This window comes from Pantherophis guttatus, chromosome 1, assembly GCF_059756535.1.
Source record: "Pantherophis guttatus breed Tessera chromosome 1, ASM5975653v1, whole genome shotgun sequence".
Taxonomy (NCBI): Eukaryota; Metazoa; Chordata; class Lepidosauria; order Squamata; family Colubridae; genus Pantherophis; species Pantherophis guttatus.
The window spans coordinates 34,269,848-34,290,084 of NC_142063.1; the positions used below are offsets into that span (position 1 = coordinate 34,269,848).

At 37.9% G+C, this 20,237-nt stretch overlaps 1 protein-coding gene and 1 long non-coding RNA gene across 2 annotated transcripts in view; one reads left to right on the forward strand and one right to left on the reverse strand.

Annotated features, from left to right (window-relative positions):
• The window catches only part of LOC148116380 (uncharacterized), a 28,026-nt gene extending 22,258 nt beyond the window's left edge, over nucleotides 1-5,768 (forward strand). Inside the window, exon 2 of the long non-coding RNA XR_015731158.1 lies at nucleotides 2,250-5,768. This is a non-coding gene — a long non-coding RNA (uncharacterized LOC148116380). The remainder of the gene's footprint in view (nucleotides 1-2,249) is intronic.
• Nucleotides 1,308-20,237, reverse strand: WDR89 (WD repeat domain 89). Its single transcript, XM_034433557.3, has 2 exons — nucleotides 20,091-20,237; nucleotides 1,308-3,409 (listed from the first exon to the last, which is right to left on the reverse strand). Exons 1-2 carry the CDS (start codon nucleotides 20,106-20,108, stop codon nucleotides 2,219-2,221), a joined length of 1,209 nt encoding a protein of 402 aa, XP_034289448.1. The 5' UTR covers nucleotides 20,109-20,237; the 3' UTR covers nucleotides 1,308-2,218.

The window sequence follows — 20,237 nt, forward strand, 5'->3', positions numbered from 1 at the left end:
GAAAGATCATGGCATAAATTGGCCATAGTGACCCCCTGTGGTTATCCACACACTGGCTGCCATTCCAAAAAATCTTGGATGGCACTTAGAAAAACTACACTGACAAATTTTTCACCTGTCAGTTACAAATATGGATCCGCACATATACTATAGCAATACATTTTGACATGCAAGGATCTTGGGAAGAACTCGATGTGTATGAAGGCCCACGTCAGTTGAAGAACTGGCAGTTGTGATAATAATAATGTGTGAGTCTTGTATGCCCCCCCCAAGTTTCAATGATTCTGAGTTTATAATAAACAAACAAAATAATTAAAATAAAATATAAAGTCAACATTCTGGCAGATGAGGGCTTTTTCTCCTCCCTCTACCAAAAACTGTTCTCTTCTCCTTCCTCTCAAAGTAAACATTTTCTAGATCGTTCCTGACATCTCAAAGTGTGGAGTTCCAAATAAGTGAATCCTAGTGTTGTGATGATAGTGCCCTATGCAAATTAAGTCATGGACAAATCTTCAAAAGATGGCATGCAAAATTGAATAGCTTCCCCCAAAATATTAGCTGTTCAGTTTAAATTAAGGCTCAATCACCTTATCAAGCATGTTCTCACAATATTAAAAACTCAACTTTGGAAATAGAAAAAAAATGAACAAAATTTCGTAAGAGTTGATATAACAACACTGAATAGTCTTGCAAAACCTGGCTATCTCTTGAGATTTAAAAAAACATATAGAATAGTGGGTGCCATCTAGTGGTGACACAGGCCCTGGTGCTGTGGGCACCAATTTGCCAACTTCCACCATCTAGATGACTGCGCAACAAAGAAAAACACTCTGCTACTAAATACACAAGAGCATTAATTTTACCTCCAAATTGTTCTTTTTCCAGAAAGAGAGTTACAATTCTTTACCATCTTGAATCAAAATGTATTTCAAATCAGAATAAAGGTAACATCTTATACAACCTGGAAATGGACATTGCAATATAAGCTAATTACAATTCATGTCTCATTTTAGGTCTCCTCAACTACCATGATTGTTCTTTAACTAATTTGATCTCTTGATGGATGACGTGGGTAGTCTGCTTTATCAGGTTATTTAAGCAGATCTTCCTCTGTCTCCTCAGTATTAACTCCGGTTTTTTAAGAATATTAAAATTTAAGTCCATTTTTCCCCAAATATGGCGTGCAGACCAACTACTCTGCTGCAATTTCTTCACAATCACAGATCAAGGCTGCTTCAAGTCCCACCTCCCTGCGTGTATCAATATTGTAATGATTTGCAAAAATACAGTTCACTGAAACATACAAGTAAGACTACAAGTAGCAACATTTATTTATATACATATCAAACTTCCTAAGCACCCAACTCCCTCATAGGGGGCTCTGGGTGGTGTACAATTTAATCGGTATAATAAAACATTAAAAACCATATAATTTAAGGTTTAAAAAATTAAAAAATGTAAAAGATTATAAAATTACAAAAGATGGAATTCCAAGATGGAGAGACTAAGAGTTGTTAATATAGGCAGGGGTTCTCATAAGGCCGACCAGCCCGTGGCTGTGTGGGCCTGTATTCCCCCCCCCACCAAGACTACACAGCCACAGTTTTGACCCTTCGTGAAAGGCCAAGAGATTGAGGGCTTTCCTCACCCCAGAGGGCAAGATGTCCCACAAAGCAGGGGCAGCAGCAAAACAGGTCCTCTTCCTTGATCCCGTCAAATAATTTTTGAAAAAAAATTCTTTGATTGACAGGGTCTGTAGCATGCCTTCCCTAACTGAATGAGTGGAACAGGCTGATGTGATGAGACAAAGCGGGTTTTGTAGGTAGCCAGGCCCTATACCATATATGAATAATAAATTGTAAAACATTCTTGTGTACATTTCTTATTCTGGAAAATAATCCTACCCAATTGGACTCCATTGATTTCAACTGAGTGGGGAAACATATTCATGGTGAAAGCATAAGCAGTGTCCAAGTTTAGAAAACTCAGCCGTTTAAAACTACTACAGCTTTTTGAAAAGTCAACTCATACAAGCAAGAATAGTGTTGTTGCACTATAGAAACCAATTATAGCATACATTTTTGTGTACAATGAAATAGGTTCTAGTCCACACAACAGTTATCACATTCAACTGCCTTTAAATTTCAACCACTCTTTTTTGTGTTCTTCTACAACACACACACACAGTCATCTCTAGAAGTGTTAAAAATGGAACTTTTCATTTCTTTACTTTTTGTTTTGTTTTCAAGGTACGTTGATGAACTTTTGTTTGCTGATTGACAGAGGAAATCACTTTCATAGAAGTCTTCTTACTCAAAGCTTTTTCTACAGCTCCTGGTTTCCATAGCAACAACTCTGCATCCTCTCCTCCTGTAAATAGAGAATCATCAACCATATCCCAGTAGAAGGAACGAACAATAGCAGAGTGTCCTCCTTGAAGTATTCCCACAGAATTCAGTTCATGAGCACAACACTCTATGAGACAAATGCTTCCTGTTGACATCCCTCCAAATACAAACAATTTGCCCACTTTTTCATGATAAACACCACCAATTAAGTAATCCAGTTTGATATTTTCTACTTCTCTGACATCTGGAATATGCAATAATGTAGTTGACATTTCAGAATCCAGCTGAGTAAGATCCCAATAACAAAATCCTTCATCGTGTGTCATGCAGTAAATCTGCCAATAATCTTTTCCAGCCCATCCAATAGACCTTACAGAAGAATCAGAGTTACAAGTGGTAACCAGAGCATTTTCTTCATTGTCTTTGTTAATATCAAACACATTTACCAATCCATCAGTTGAGCCTGAAGCAAGCAAATGTGGTTTGTTGGGATGAAAACATACTTTAGTTACATCATCGTTATGAGATTCTGAATAGACACCTAGTGACCGTTTGCTGGAAGGGACACTATTTGTGCAGCCTCTCGCATCCCAGAATGTTACAAATGCATCTTCTTCCACTTTTTCTGTGCCAGCACATACTACGAGGTCATTGCAGCTTATATCACAGCTAATGAAAATATCTGAAGGATTGCCACAAAACAAATGTACAGGCTTCACAGCAGATGAACGAATATCCCAACACTTCAACGATCCATCACTGCCAGCTGAAAATAATATATTTTCATTTGTATGTGCAAATCTGACACCACTTAGCAATGCAGGATGGCTATTATATTCTTGTAGCAAGCACAATGTCTCCCTGTTGTAAACGCTGATTGATTTATTGGAGCAGGAAACAGCCACTAAATGGCTCCCTTCTGCTCTTGAAATATCTATGTCCAATAAGTAAGATGGGTCTTCGGTTAGTGAACACCGTTTTGCTATTTGAAGCCTAGAAAACTGTTCCTTGATCTTCTCCATGGCAACTGGTATTACAGCTGCATCCAGGAAAGTAAAGGTCTGCAATAAATAAAGACACCAAAATAAATCAACTTTACATTGTTAATCACTTCTATAATATTCTTCGGCATAGAGAAAAGATTGGCACCTCTAACCTCATTTATCCTTCCTTTAATACTTTATACATGAATAGACAATTTCTCTAAATCTGAGAGCCATTCATTACTGAGTGCATAAGGATTCAGAGAACTATCAGCGTTCCATAAAAGTTTGGCATTATAAAGCATGGCATGGCATAGTCTTCCACATCCCAGCACCAGTCAGATATGCTACCCATCTGAATAGCACTGGGTTATAAACGACTATCATAACAAACAGATAGATTGTCAACTCTGAAGCTGGCCTGACTGGGATCAGATATTGATATATTTGCATATACACGTGTGTGGTAGTGATTACAATGCTCAACAAGGGGAGAGTGGGGAAATTCAGATTGTAGTCCTCCCTGAGACAGAAAAGCTGCCTTTATGACTTTGGCCAAATATTCTCTTGGCCCTAGACTGAGAAGTTGAATAATAAATTCTATCTTCCAGACCAGTGGTATATTCTGATCCAAATCTATACATCCTACAACGTGGCTAATATTAATTACCCCACAAAAATGGGAATAAAAATGGGAATAGTCAAATTTGTAACACTTCCCATCTATCCAATGAATGAAATCTTTATCACAGCCTCAATTAAATTGGGTGGAACTTTTAGAAACCAAGTAAAATATCTTCAAAATCAGATATGGCCCATGGACTTTAAATTGCCAAGCCACCGGTTATTTAAGATATTTGTAGCTCAACTTTTGCAAAGCAACTCAATTGAAATAAAGAACAAGTATATTTAAAATTGTAAAACTGAACTGAATACAATCAGTATTAGCCGTCATATGTCGTATCATTGTCCACTGACAGGGAGATGAAAAAATACAGTTTTGACCAGGCCCTGAGAACTCAAGAAAAAAATATGAGAAACCTTCCATCAACACTGCACAATCACAGGAAAAACTGACAACCTTACTAATTATCAATGTATATGTTACTTTTCCCCCTTGACACATATAGAATTCCATTCACACTGTAGAAAACCTGCAGGAATGCCAAACAACTTCTTCCTCTATTACTTAACACTTCTACTCTTTTACATTTTCAGCTATAAGACAGACATGTACTTTAATCAGGCATGAGGTTTCTCAATGTCTGCGTGACATTGAGCCTGATTTTTCTGTCGGGGGGGGGACTTTTAATCTTGAGACCACTGCATCATCCCAAGTCCATCAAGGCAAATCACCCTGGCACAGAAAGATGCCATCCACCCCCTTCTCAACACCACCAGCAGGCAGGAAAACCATCTGCTATTCTATTGCCCTATGATGGGCAATGATTTTGACAGATGACTAAGTCTTTACAGTTAGCTATCCATCAGGATTCACTCCCCATTCATTTTCTATCTCTCCCAGCCAGAAATCAGCTGCCTAGGGCTAGCTAGGCTAAGAGAATTGGTGGGCAAAAGGCACAAGAGGGTTTTTTACCCCCTAGGTCTCGGAGCCAATTTCCAGCTTAGTGATCTGAGTCAGCTTGAATCGGTGGCAGCCCAAACAATGACTGACAAGATAGGAGGACAAGCACAGATCGATCTCTTCAGCTTCACAAGATGATTTCTCTTCAGCTTCACAAGATGATTGCATCTTACCTACAAATTGTTGCTCAGGTCGCTTCGGAACACAGGTTCGTGCTCTTCTACAAGAGTTGTAAAGCAGCCAAAATAGCAACTGAGGGTGTGCTCTGTGACGCAGCTTCACCATACAACCTCGGCACCACCGTAAGTACAGCTGGCCACTGCTGTGATATTATAGGAGTAGGGGGAATTTGGCTTGAAAGAACTGAACTGCTGCTAAAAGCAGATTGGCCTTAGGGAACAGTGCTCAGAGACTAGAGGAAAGGGGAATGCCCATAGAGGCCTAATCTTGCCAATAAATGACAGATAGGTTCTTGCTACCTACTGACAGTTGGTCAATGAAAGTTAGTATCCCCAGCAAAACTGGGGATCAGAGCTCATTACCTGCTTCCAGGAGAAAACACTACTTGAACATTGTTACTGCTAATCATTGTAAGCCAGTGTTTATTAAACTGTGGTCTAAGGAACCCTGTGTGTGTGTGTGTGTCCAAAGCCCTTTTCAGGGGTCCATGAAATCAAACAACTTTGCCAGATATTGAAGACATTTGCAAACATTTGAAACAACAGTACTCTTCTCATTGCTATTTTGTATTTGTTAAAAAATATACAGGTTTTTCATGAAAAACATTTTTGTTAATATCTAATAGGTTTAATGTTTTTACAGGAGTCAATAAATAAATATACCACAAGTGCATCAATTTTAATTCTTAATACAGTAAATATGGGTTAAATATAATCCACACAAACAAAAGCTCTTTTGGGATCATCCATAATTTTTAAAAGATCTACTGGGCAATTTGGCAAAACCACATGACTGTCTGCCACCTGGTCAAGAATAAGCTTGGCCTGGATGGAAATAGCTAAATAGACGGCACACCAGGATAGGAAGATCAAAGGGCAATCTCAAGAAAATGGAGCTTCCCTACAGAGGACACTTTATGTGAATGTGGAGAACAATCCATCTCACATATACTATGGTGCATAGGATGACTTTCGACTTGCACAGAGGAAGACCTCATGCTGGCAAGAGAAAATGCTGTCAGTGTGGCCAAAAATAGTTAGTTTACTTGCTCAGTGTTGAACACTGTATGCCTGTAATTTGAAGGTGCTTCAGATACAGATAAAGATCGGTTCAGATAAAATAAAGGTAACCTTAGAAGGGCAAATGAAAGAGGTTGTTGGAGCACGTGCAGACCATGCTTAAGAGAAATTGGGAAACATCCACACACAGCTGGGGTGCGAGCCATCAATTTATTGATTTTTAACACAAAGCTAAGATTTGTTCTTCACTGTAATCAAACAAAGAGCTTGAGAAATACTCTCATGTCAGAATCCAGTGGGCCCTGAATTATTCAAATACAGATCTATACCCTCCAAAAATCTAATCTGTTTGTAATAAAAAAAAATTAATCTGCATACATGTGTCTTTATACACATGAAGATGACACACAAAGTGGCCTAATCCTTCTCAAAATATATGCAACCTTGTGAAACATGATTCAAGCCAACTCAGTATTTCAACATTGTTACTGAGACCCTTTATTGACAATTCAATTGGATTATTTATTTATTTTGCTTTGGAAGTAGAAAGGAAAATGATGCAAATGTTTGAAGCTGCTCTGTTATTAACATGAGCAATTCAATAGGTAGCCTCTACAGCAATTATGTATTTGAATTAGATTGTCCTGCTCACTCACTGTTCACTTTGCTTGAATTTTCTTTTTGAAGCATATGTGCTCAGCCTAACTAGAACACAATTTCCAGAAATAAACACAAAAACAGAAGGAAAAGCTATCTCCAAATTACAGATTACCCCGATCAATGGCTTTAACTTTAAGTAAAGTTTGGTCTATTAGTTAAGGCACCAAGCTAGAAACCAGGAGACTGAGTTCTAATCCCACGTTAGGCATGAAAGCCAGATGGGTGACTTTAAACGAATCACTCTCTCAGCCCAACGGACCAAAAAGAGTTGTGGTTGTGGGAAATAGGAGGAGGAAGGAATATTAGGAACCTTCGCTACCTGAATTACTTATAAATAATAAAAATGGAATTTTAAAAAATCTAATAAAGTCCCATCATAAGGATGTCCACAAAGTTAGTTTTCTATATCCGAATAATTCTGTACAGCACAATTACAAGGGATTGGGACTTTTTTTTTTAGAAGCAATTCTACTGAACATTCTCCTGAAAATCCCTCTAGCCACACTGACCATGAAGGCTAAACTGACCTCAGCCTAACCATCTTAAATCTGCATCAGGCAAAAGCATCACAAAACATTGCCCAGCTCCTAAATCCTGTTCAATAATCCTGGGTGCTGCAAAAGTGCTGCTGCTTCTGTTATCCTTCAAAAGGAACAGATGCACACACCCCAAAACCATGCACTCCCTTACAAATTTAACATTTGCTGTACAAGGCATTTTTGGTAAACTTTAATAAGACAGTTAAGAACCCACATTAGGTAATTTAATTTCCTTCATGGGCTACATTTTGCTTTGAACTATAAAGCGGTTTATAGGAAAATAACCCAAACCAAGCATTTTGAAACCCTTTCATTTCGAAACCAAAGAGTGATTTGCTCTTTAGATGGCTCAAACCAGTATCACCAAAGCATAATTCTCAATGTATTTTCCCCTTCGTAAGTTGTATGGAGACAAGTCATCATTTCTTCCCTAGAATTCCAGCATGCGGGACCTGGTTCCTTACCTCCCACCCCTTTAGCTTGCCAGAGAGACAATTCCAAAACCAGGGTTGATCAGAAAGAAAAACACTGAAGAAGTTTTAGACAGAAAAAATGAACAAGAGGGAAAGAGGGAAATTGTCCCAGTAAAGCCTTCTCTGTAACTGTCCCACTCCAAACAATTGGAGCAATTGCAGGTTTGTTCTTAGTTGCCAAATGATTTCTACCCATTCTAGGACGGGATTTAACACATTTTCCTCCTTAGGAATCTGAGGGGGTTGCCCCCAAGGAACACCAATATGCCATCCAAGTAAATGGGGCACACATTTCTGTTGTTGTTTTTTGTTTGTTTTTCAACAGAACTTCCTAGGTCAAAGTGTGAAATGAATACAGGTAGTCCTCGATTTACAACAGTTCATTTAGTGACCATTCAAAGTTACAATGGCACTGAAAAAAGTGGCTTCTGACCGTTTCTCACAGTTACAATCTTGGCAGCATCCCCATGACCATGTGATCAAAACTCAGATGCGTGGCAACTGGTTCATACTTATGACCGCTGAGGTGTCCCTGTCAGGCCTGGAAGCCACCTTTTGCATTGGATTGAGGAACTTCAGGCCTCGGAGTCTTCTTTCGTTGGGGGTGTTACTTGGAACCCTAACAGTCCCAAGGTCATGTGATCACCTTTTGCAACCTGCAAACCTTTGCTCGCAACTGAGAAACAAAGTCAATGGGAAAGCTAGATTCACATAACAACCAGGTCAGTAGCTTATCAACTGCAGTGATTCGCGTAACAACTATGGCAAGAAAGGTTGTAAAATAAGGCAAAATTCAACAAATGTCTCACTTAACAACAGAAATTTTGGACTCAATTGTGGTCATAATTCGAGGACTACCTGTACTATCTAGGCTACTTGGGAGAAACCAAATATTGGGCAGGGTGACACACTCAAACCACTTACCATAGCTTTCCTGTAGTATTCAATACTGTAGTATTCAAGTATTCTGTACTATAATTCCAGGCCTGCCTACATATTGGCTGCTGTGGCTGGGATTGATGGAACTGTACTCTAAAACACCCGAAAAGCTCAAAGTGAAAAAGCAGAGGATGCAAGCTACATGACAGCTGAGTAATGAAAGTCTGGGGTTTGACTCTCAATAGTTTTAAGCAAGGAGCTCTCTTCGCCTCAGCCCCCATAACTGCAATATGATTAATCATACGTTTTAAGGTGTTCAATGAAGCACATTGTAATTTTTGGTAAAAAAAAAGAAAAAAAAGATCAATTAGTGCATAACGTATAATTCACTTGAATGTAATGGGGGGAGGGGTTTAACAGAGAAATGTACTTTTTAAATATCAGCACTAACTGAGAGACACTTTTTATTATAAGATATATTTACTAGATCAACAAAGTGCTTGTTTGAAATTAAAGGAATAATATTGTTCAAATTAAACTTGCTGCCTGCCTCAAAACGAATTGGACTCCAGTACTCACAATTTAAACCAAAATACTGAACAATACTGTATGTTCATTCCTACTGACAGTCTTCTACAATGAAGCAGTGGGTGGCTGAAATTCATTGCTCCATTTTGAAATCGCCGAACTGCCCAGAGGAAAAGAATAGAGGACATATCCTGGAGAGCCAGCGCCATCAGCAGTGAGCTTCCCCAAAATAGTGAATGCTTTTATGTTCCCAAACAAATTGTTCAAGCTCTGGGCAAGACAATCTCATATTAAATTCATTTGTTGGAAATGTTATTGTGACTTGTAAGACTTCAAAATACAATTTGAACAGGGAAATCTACCTTCAGTTTTAATTCAAGGAGGAAAAGTGAGCTTTCAACAGCCAGAAGCCTGAAGAACCTTGTCCTTCCAAGAAGCTTTGGGTTACCTGAAAATAAATTTGGAACTTTCCCAGACTGCTCTTGTATTAGGTAAAAAAAATCATTTCTATGCTTTCTAGAGCAATATTTACACTTTGAGGGTACCGCCTTTTATAGGAAAATCCAACATCCCAAACAATGGAGGAATAGCCAGTAATGCTACATTTTTTATCAGCCGTAACATTTCACTGAATCTTGTTTTGGACATGTGGAAAAATGTCAACTGGGGAAATCAAAATTGTCTGTCCCTTTAGGAATGAAATCTTAAGGTTAAACAAGCAATCTAGTTAAAAATAAATCTCTGGGGTAGCCAGCAACTCTTGTTCTTCTTAAAAGGAAGTTGCTGCTACACTATGATGGGAGAATCTGAAAAGGGACCTAACATTGGTGGGAAACATAGCAAATCGTGATTCTCCATGCATAGGAGGACATTATGAGTTAGGACACTTCCTACTAGCAGAAATTAGCAATGCAGATATGAAGCCTCTATAAACTTGAGATATTTTCTTATTTCATAAAATGATGATCTTAGAATGTCAGTCTCAAGGAAAAAAATGCAAACTTTTTGATTTAGCACAAAAAGTCAATGTAACATAGAGTACTTGTTATCGATATGCCTTTTCCTCCAGTGACATAAAAAATACATAATAAAGCAAACTACAGCATAATAAGATTCATGTACCGATAGGTTTTTTTTTTCTTTGCTGGATTATGTTCTTTGGAAACATTCCTGTGTTCCAGATTAATTCAGCTCTTCATCTAACCTCATGCTACATAATTAGGGCAGAGAGCCAGTGGCAAAGAGAGGCATATTTACCTTCCATTCCAAGTTACAGCTCCAAGGACTTTGCAAGCTCTCTGTCTTCTTCCATTCTTAGTTCATTCATTCATAGTGGCCAACTGGATGCCTCTGGGCTGTTCAAGGCAGGAGTGGCTGGTCCCCTGCAACTAGAATTTGGAGCTATACCACCTCCCACAGGTAACACTGGATCTTGAAAATTGATAGTCCTGACAGGTCTGTCTTCCATGAAATTCTCCTAATCCCTTTTAAAGTCAATCTCATGGCTATCTCCATATGTTGTGGCTCTAGATAACCAAACACAACTTTCACAACAGAAACTTTCATAAACTCATATGGTTTACAAACCACTACCGTGTTTCCCCCAAAATAAGACCCTGTCTTATATTTTTTTGAACCCTGAAATAAGCACTTGGCCTTATTTTCGGGGAGGTCTTATTATTTTGGGGCTTGTGGAGCAAGATGGGGCTCCTCTTGCCGTCTTATCTGATTTCCAGATCTGCATTTAAATATTTTTGGGGAGGGCTTATTTTTGGGGGGAGGCTTATTTTAGCACATGTGCTCAAAAGCCTGATTGGGCTTATTATCAGGGGATGTCTTATTTTCAGGGAAACAGGGTACAAAGATATCTAAAGAAACATGGACTGGGAGGATTCACATGCAATATAAAACCATGGTTGAAAAATGAAAATGAGAAATTTGCTGTAGAAAGAGATTTCCAATGCACGGAAGATAGCATCTGGCATTTAGCCGGTTCTCAAAAGTTACACAAAATGACAAGAATGATCCATAATGAATTCCAATATCCAATTGTCATTTGAAAAACAGATGAAAAGGACTGTGTTGTTTAGGAGCATATTAAAAGTACTAAAGGACTGAGAAACCATCTCCAAGAGGTCTGAAAAACTTGTCCAAGTGATTTTTAATGATAGTGGAATATCAAACATTGTAATGTTCGATGTTTGACACACTGGATATAAGCACCATTTCTTAAGCTAAAAAGAGACCTATGAGTCATTTAATCCTACAAGGTTTTCAAAAATAGACTAGTGATTCATAAATTACATTCTTCCTCCTCCACTTAAAGAGAATACTTTGGCAATGATGTGATTTTACAATGGTTTCCACATCCCTGAGAGCAATGCCAGTGGTCCATATAACCATCAAAGAGCAACCCCCACAAAAAAGCAGATAGTTTTGTATTTATACCAAGGTTTATTAATGTCTGCCAAGAACGGGCACAAGTTCACACAACGCATTTGACTGATTCTCTGTTACCGATTCTCTCAGTTACTAACATCTTTCCTTTTCACTTCATTCTGAATGTTTGCAATAGTTTCTTTCATGCTGCCCTTATTACAACTTTCTCTTCCTTTCTGAGTCCTTGTCCTGGCTTTCCAGCATCTTTGAGCTTCAGTGTCAATTTGCTGTCTTTAAATATAACCTACTAGCCTACTATATCCAAAGATGGCACTGAAACTCAAGAAACTGCCTGCCTTATATCTCAGTCAGGGTGGATTTGATTTAAATCGAGTTGATTTAAATCACAATTTAAATCATGATTTAAATCACTAGTAAAAAGGCTTGATTTAAATCAACTCGATTTAAATCATAATTTTTAAAGAGCAACTGTCATCTCTGCTACGCCTTTGACCCACTGTTGACTCACCGATAGTCCCAGTGTTGCAGAATATACAGCCTCATGCTACATAACTAAGCTCCATTTCATGCTGAATAAACTAAATTATTTATGTATCTTAAATAGAAAACTATCTTACGATAGATTTTTACCCCAAGTTTTTTCTTAAAATAAATTCAATAAAAATCAAAAAAATCCGATTTAAGTAAAAAAAGTCGGATTTAAATCAAAAAAATCTGTTTTTTTTTATTTTTTTAAAAAAATCATTGATTTTTATCCACCCTGATCTCAGTCCCCTATTCAGCTCAGGTAATCATACAATATGACTATATGATAATTCTGTTCTTCCATCATTCTTCCTAGACCTCACCTCTCTTTCTGTTCTGGAAGAAGAAGAAAATCAGCAGCTGATTAAGAAAATGTAAGAACAGCTCTACCACAGCAGACCAAGGCCTACCATTTCATTTTTTACACTGCATCATCAACTGTCTCTACCATAGTCCTCACTAGCAAGAGCCACAGATACAACTCTCTCCCACGGTTATCCCCTTGCAACTGGCATGAAAGTAGGTAACTGAAGTCTCAAGTTGATCGTTTATGGTTGGATCTGACTTCATGAGTTACCTCCAAACACTTTTAAAGCTATACAATTTGAGGTGATAATGACATCTTCTAATAAAGGAATTCCACAGATTATTTGCTGTATAGTGCTTTCTTTTTCTCTTCTAAATCTTCTGCCAATTAGTTTCATTGGATGACTGCTAAATTTTAATTGAGGTCAATTAAAACTCATTTCAGATCAATGGACATATCTGGATTTTGAGAGGACTTTGTATGTGATTAATATTTACTAAAACAACTTCTGTCCATGTAGGAACACAGAATGCTTTGCAAGTCCTGTTCAGTGATGGGTTGCCCCCAGTTCTCACCGGTTCTATAGAACCAGTAATAAAACTGGCAGGAGGCTCCTCCCACTGACCCTGATATCATGAAAATTCTGCACTTGCGGGCGGCCCCATTACAAACCGGTAGTAAAGGTAAGTAGAACCCACACCTGGTCCAGCTTAATGATACTTAATGGGCTTAGGCCCAGGGTACTTGCAGGACCATCTCCAGCCGCTCTCCCATCGTCCTGTGCGCTCGCACAGAGTGGGCCTCCTCAGGGTACCGTCGGCCAAACAATGTCGGCTGACGGCCCCCAGGAGGAGAGCGTTCTCTGTGGGAGCCCCGACCCTCTGGAATGGATTGCCCACCAAGCTCAGGACAGCCCCCGACCTTCTTTCCTTCCATCGTGAGCTGAAGACGTGGCTCTTCCTTCAACTTAACTGATCCATTTGGGGGTACACTGTTATAATTTTAAATTGTTTTAATAGGGTTGCTGATTTTAATTTTTATTTCATTGTGATTTGTATTGGAAATTGTCATTTTGTAAGCCGCCTTGAGTCCCCAGGGAGAAAGGCGGCATATAAATCACAATAATAAATAAATAAATAAATTAGAATTGTAAAACACTTTCATAATAAACACAAAATTGTTCATTTCTGAATTAACTTTTGTAACATTGAACAACAATCAGTCAATGAGGTTAATTGTATTATAAAAGTGACCAGATTAATCAGTCAATGTAAATATTTTTTTTTAATCCCAGAACTAAACCAGCACTCTTGTTTTTATAGTAAAAAGCCAGAACATGCTATGCCTCATCTGAAAAGCATGCATGCTTTCCTGGACAAGTTTTATTCTTGTGCAGATGAATGTTTATTTAATTAAAATAAATATGACTAGCCAACTAAAATTAATCATCAATGAGTCCTACAAAACACAGTTCCTTGTTCTTCTGTCTAGCTTCTTTCTGCCTTGCCTGGATGATCAGATCAGATCAGATCAGAGCACTGCTTAATGTACTCCAGCTACCAAAACTACTTTTACTTGTAGAAGCTGCCCAGAATGACACTTGATTTGGTGCATATTATTGGAAGAACTAATATCACAATGAGAGATGGAGGAGTGAGTAATCCAGATTAGTGATACATTGTCCTACCAGAACTGAGACTTTTGATGAATTTTTTTCGCTTCAGCATCATAACAGGCTGTTAGGATTAAAAATATGAACATATCTCCACACTAGAGTCTCAGACATTTGCAAGAGATCTCTCATGGTTTATGGTACTTATCTGTTTTATGCACCGCAGCTCAACTGACCCTCAGTAGTTCACAATCATAAAATCAACACAATAAAATGCACAACAGTAACATAATAGCATATAATGTAGAAAGGGGAGAGGAAGAAATAGCCCATGGTTCTAGACAACCAAGTAACTTACAAGGTTCCAATTATTTGCTGTGCAAAAGAGCTCTGTTCAGCAGTTCTCTATTGACAGCAAAGGCACAATTTGAACCTCAAGGAGATTGATCCATAAGGTGGGGTTCATTGCATAAAAGATGAGTCCCTTTTGAGTCCCTATATCTCACCTTACTAAGGGGACTATACTAAGCTTCTCCTTCTGAAGAATGGGCATAGAGGATGAGTTACAGCTAGAAATGGTCCTGAATGTATTCTGGCACCAAGCCAGAATTGCTTAATGCATTGTAAGCCGCCTTGAGTCTCTGGAGAAGGGTGGCATATAAATCAAATTTTAAAAATATATATATGATATTAATATATGACCATCTTAAAAGCAGCACTTTATGAGTTGCGCTCTGAAGCCTACAGATAATCAGTGATGCCTGCATAAACAATCAATGGATAATGGTTCTCAGTATCTTGTAATACTGTCAAATCTGTCAAATATACTATTTCTGCATTCTTTCATGAGAGTTCGTATAATTTTGGCAAACTCACACACAAGAATGTTAAATTTTATGATATTTGACATTGTCACACATATTGATATATTATAAGCCAAGATTCATGAACACATAGGTGATAAACTGGGGCTAAATTCAAACATTCCAATCAAAGGATTTGGACAAAGTTTTAGGAAACTGTTCACAGAAGATAAAATTCTTCCCACAGAGTTCCATTTATAATTTCAATTATCTCAGAGGCTACAGCTTTCTACCTTTCATACAACTGGACTTCATCAGCTTTATGAAATATGCATGTCTGGTTAGTAACAATAATGATTTCCAAGTAGATCTTTCCTTCCCAAGAAGTCTTTCTTTTAAGCATATTTCTCTCAGCTTTCTGAACGCGTCTCTCAGGTTGTTGGGTGGCTTAGAACCACTTGGTTTGTATCTGGGGCCACAGGACTTTCATATGTTATGTTATGTTATGTTATGTTATGTTATGTTATGTTATGTTATGTTATGTTATGTTATGTTATGTTATGTTATCTTATCTTATCTTATCTTATGTTATCTTATGTTATCTTATGTTATGTTAATTTTATTTATATACCGCCCTTCTCCCGAAGGACTCGGGGCAGTGTACAGACAATTTAAAAACATAAATATACAGACATCATTAAAAGTAATTAAAATCAATTAAACAGTTTCGGCCAAAATTTAAAACCCCAAGTTAAAACTCCAATTTAAAAACCACTTCAATAGACAGTCTCGCCTGTCGGAACAGTAAGGTCTTGAGGGCACAGCGAAAAACCTGGAGGTCAGAGATTGTACGTATTTCTGGGGGCAGTTCGTTCCAAAGGGCAGGAGCTCCCACTGAGAAGGCTCTCCTCCTGGGCGTCGCCAGTCTGCATAATTTGGCCAACGGCACCCTGAGGAGTCCCTCTCTGTGGTCAGTGGGAGGCTATTGGTGGCAGAAGTCGGTCCCGTAAATACCCTGGTCCTATGCCATTTAAAAGGTTACTGCTTCTAGCTTTACTGTTAGATTCACACAGGTTCTGGATTCTTGCTCAGAAACAACCCTCCAAAGGTAACTCCTCAAATCAACTAAGCTTAAGCATTTTGCACAATCAAAATAAATACGATTTCTGATCTAAATTTCAGTAAGTTTCATCAGAGAAGCCACTCTGTTCCATTTTTGTTTCATGTTTGCATGTGTGTCACTGTTTTAATTTTTTTGCTTTTCCAATTCTAGAATTTTCTAATTCTAGAAATCGCTGGAATTTTCTGACCATACTGATTCCTTCCTTCTGTTTTTCAGTGATTTGCTTGAACATACCTGTATTTACTATAAATGGATTGATGCATATTTACCTGTAGTCTTCTTGAACTAAAGTTTTATCGTACTGAGTACCCTGTTCTCCCGAAAATAAGACATCCCCTGATAATAAGCCCAATCGGGCTTTTGAGCACATGCACTAAAATAAGCCTCTCCCCGAAAATATTTAAACACAGAGCTGGAAATCAGGTAAGATGGGAACAGGAGACCCATCTTTCTCCATGTGTCCAAAATAATAAGACCTCCCCGAAAATAAGGCCAAGTGCTTATTTTGGGGTTCAAAAAAATATAAGACAGGGTCTTATTTGCGAGGAAACACAGTGTATTTTATTATACTCAGAACAGAGTATAGTTGCTTGAAATAAACAGCAATTTTTAAACCTGGATTTGTAATCTGATGTACTAACTAGAAATTGCTGGCGACACCCTTGCTATTCCTTAAAGGCATACAAGGTCAATTGCAATTGCCAGTTGTGTTGTTTCTTCAGATCCTATTGTCTTGGAAACCTGTTTTATATAATAAGGGTACATTAAAGTGGGTATCACAAGATAGCTGGAAGGTCCAACCCAAGAAACATTTCAATGTGAAAAGTGAGTCATGCTCAGAGTTTAAAATATCACATGTTATTGTTTGAAGGTCTGAGAAGTACCATCCAATCGTGGTCTACTTTGCTATAAATGGCCTTTTCTTTGAAACAGTTCAGCAGTTCACATATTTTCTGCCTACACTGCCAAGAACACCTTCAAAACCTTTCTCTCTATCATTATGCAGGTACTATGTGCTAGCAATATGATCTATTTTTTAAAAAAAGATACTGTAAATCTGAAATCTAATTATACCAAGCATTGGCAATCTTTTCAGGCACCAATTTGTGAGTGTCCCTTCCAACATTTTTCAATTGACGGCTTTATTGATGCCTGGACTGTTTGATAGACACACATATATCTCATTCACTTCTTGTCAAATTAAAAGAAAAAAAATAACCCTGACAAATTACATCTTTCCTCCCTATGGGACAGGGAAGTCTCCCAACACAACAACTCTGTGAAGTTGGTTAAGATGAGAGAGAATATTGACCCAAAGTGACTGGCCGGTGAGCTGCCAGGGCTGAAGATGACTTTGAATCGGAATCTGCCTGATTCCGGGCCAATATCTTAATCACTGTATCACTGGTTTTCTCATAACTCAATGAGATCTATGAAGACTGAAATTAAATACCCAATTCTTAACTGCTGTAGAAATAAAGAAGATGAAGACTCAGCATACTACTAAAAATAGAAATCAAAAACATAGTAGGCAATTGTGTGTTTAACACACACACACAAACTATTACAGGAACAAAAAACTTCTTGAAGCAAAGAGTGCTCTGCTTTAATGTTTTAAATTTCAGCTTGGAGAATTTTCAATACTAATCAGTGGTTGCTGAGGACAACGGAAAACAGTAGAGAGAATCATGCAGTAGTAGAGGGTAAGGATAAAATAACTTGATTGAGCCCATATAGAAAAGGACCAATCTGTCACTTGTGGAGATAAGGACTGTAAATCTGAGTCTCCTGTCTGGCATGCAGATGATATTGACAATAAACTGGCCTCCCTTAGAGGATGTGCAAGTACTGTTCCAACATTATATGCAGGATGCGTGCATTTATAAGAATTCTAAAAAACTTTGCTCTAAGAATGATAGTCAATACTATCCCAGCTGCTTCCTGAGTTTAAGAAAAGGGGATGGGGGGAATGAAAGAGAGCGAATAGGAAGAAGCATTAAGTTCTGGTTGTTTTTATTCCACTGGCCTATTGTGGCTTCATTTTAAAAGAATAGCATTTTCTGCATTTTCTTACTAAGCGCCTCAAAGACTTCAGCCAGAATCAGGGTAATGATTTCATTAATCAAAATGTCTAAATGCTTTATTGCTTTGATTTACTGGTAGTATTATTGGGTGCTTCACAAAGCCCTCCTTGACTGAAACGGTGAAGTAGGATTAGACCATGTTAACACTTGAATGCCAGATCATCAAGAAAACTCAAAGCTATAGATTAAACTGTGAAGTCAAAAAAACTTCACAGAAGAAGGCAACAGCAAGCAACTGCCAGTCTTACAAAGAAAACTACCTCTGTAGCCGCTGTCCCTAAGATAGGCTCTTTCAATTATTGCCCTCAATGGGAATGATAGTGTCATTCCTTAGTTAGCCCACTTGATGGCACTAAGCACTACAGCCAAAAGTTCAACACCTGGAAAATCTATTACTCTGGGTCAAGCTACCCAATTTGGACCAAGTATAATGTTTCCTTTTGTTCAAAAATAGGGACAGGTAATGTTTGATGCTCCAGATGTTATGCGCACTGCAGTGCTCAACATCTTCAGCACCACTGTCTAAGCTGGTTAAGCAAAAAATTGGGAGCTGAACAACACCTGGAAGGTTACACATAATCCATACCTGCCATAGAAGAAAGAAGAACTGAGTTCTCTTTGCTATTTTAAAGTAAAGGAAGTAAAATTATGTCAGAAAAAATCTTCAGTCATTATCAGCTCAGGATTTTTTTTTGCTTCCATGTATCTCACTTTATTGATTAATAAAATATGCTATATTTTAAAAAATTAATTATTTAAATTGCTAGAACTTTCATCCTGTTTTACATAAAAAAGCAATACAAAATTAAGCAACATTTTCAACTTTACAATCCACCTACTAGTTTTTCTTTTTAATCAAATATAAAAATAGAAATAACAATAACTTTGAATAGTCCTTGCCATAGCAATCATCATTAAGGCTTTACCCAATTGTATCTTTATTTTTTACCTTCAAAATTATATTTATAATTGTCACATATAGATTACAAAGATTTGTACCATAGGTACTCCTAACCACAGCAGATTTCTGCAAAGAATGGAAGAACGATTGTGACAGTGAGAACAGCCTAAAGCTCTTTTTCTTTTGATCTGAAAGAAAAAAGATGCCAGGGACATGCATATAACATCTAAAAGCAACTCCTTAAAGCAAACACATGTTTCTTTTGGATCACCCTTTAGCTATAGAAAGGAACTGCATAATTGTGGAAAAAATGCAACTGCTTTCAAGACAGTGCCAAGAGGTGCTATACAAACTTGTTTCAAAATGATGAGGAAAAAATGGGATATAAAAAGAATGATGGCTGCAAAAATGGCTCTGAAAGTTATACTGTATAATGTATATGGAGGGAAAGTGACAGTTGTGAACAATGTGGTCAAAGAGCAAGAAAGAAAGATGATTTTAAAAAGTACTAGCAATTGTCGTAATTTTGTTAACCATGTGCTTCTACCTAAAAGGAAAAAAAATCCAAGGTGATCATAATGGAAATAAGGGTGGGGTGGGAAGAATAAGAAGAATTCCATACAGACCTAACATCTTAACTACTTACGCAAACTGTGAATGGGAAAGAGAGGAAGAAAATTTTGTTGCTGGGAATCAGTTCATATTTATTTGTACCCTGGCAGACATCTGTCCCAAATCTCACCTGATATCAGACATAGCCTTGTGACCAAAAGGCTGCTTTTAAATGATGGAAAAGTTGTCTTTGCTGGCAGAGTTCTGCACCCAAAACATCCAGCAAACCCGGCCTCAATTTTTACCTGATGAATTGGGAGGAAGAAGGAAAAGCAGAAAAATGTGCAACGACTACTTTTCAGTCCCGCCATTCAATTTATAGTATTTCCTAACCACCCCCACCCCCGAGCTGTTTTGCTTTTGCTCTAAACTTTCTAATCATTGTTTCACTAAACTTCCATTAAAAAAAAAACTTATTCCCAAACTGGAAGAAAATATTTTGGCTCAAATAAATTAATAGATACACAAGCTATCACAAGAGAGCAAGCACCGTTCACACGTGCAAAAAAAACCCAGAAAGGCGGATTACCTCTCGGAGGGAATACATGAAAGTTCTGTTCCGTCCGAACGTGCGTGCGTGGGTACGTGTGTGCGTGCTCAACTTTTTTTTTTTCCTGCTTCAACATTCTCTCCCGAAGCAATTCCATTGGCTGGCTCTTCCAGCAGGAAAGGCGCA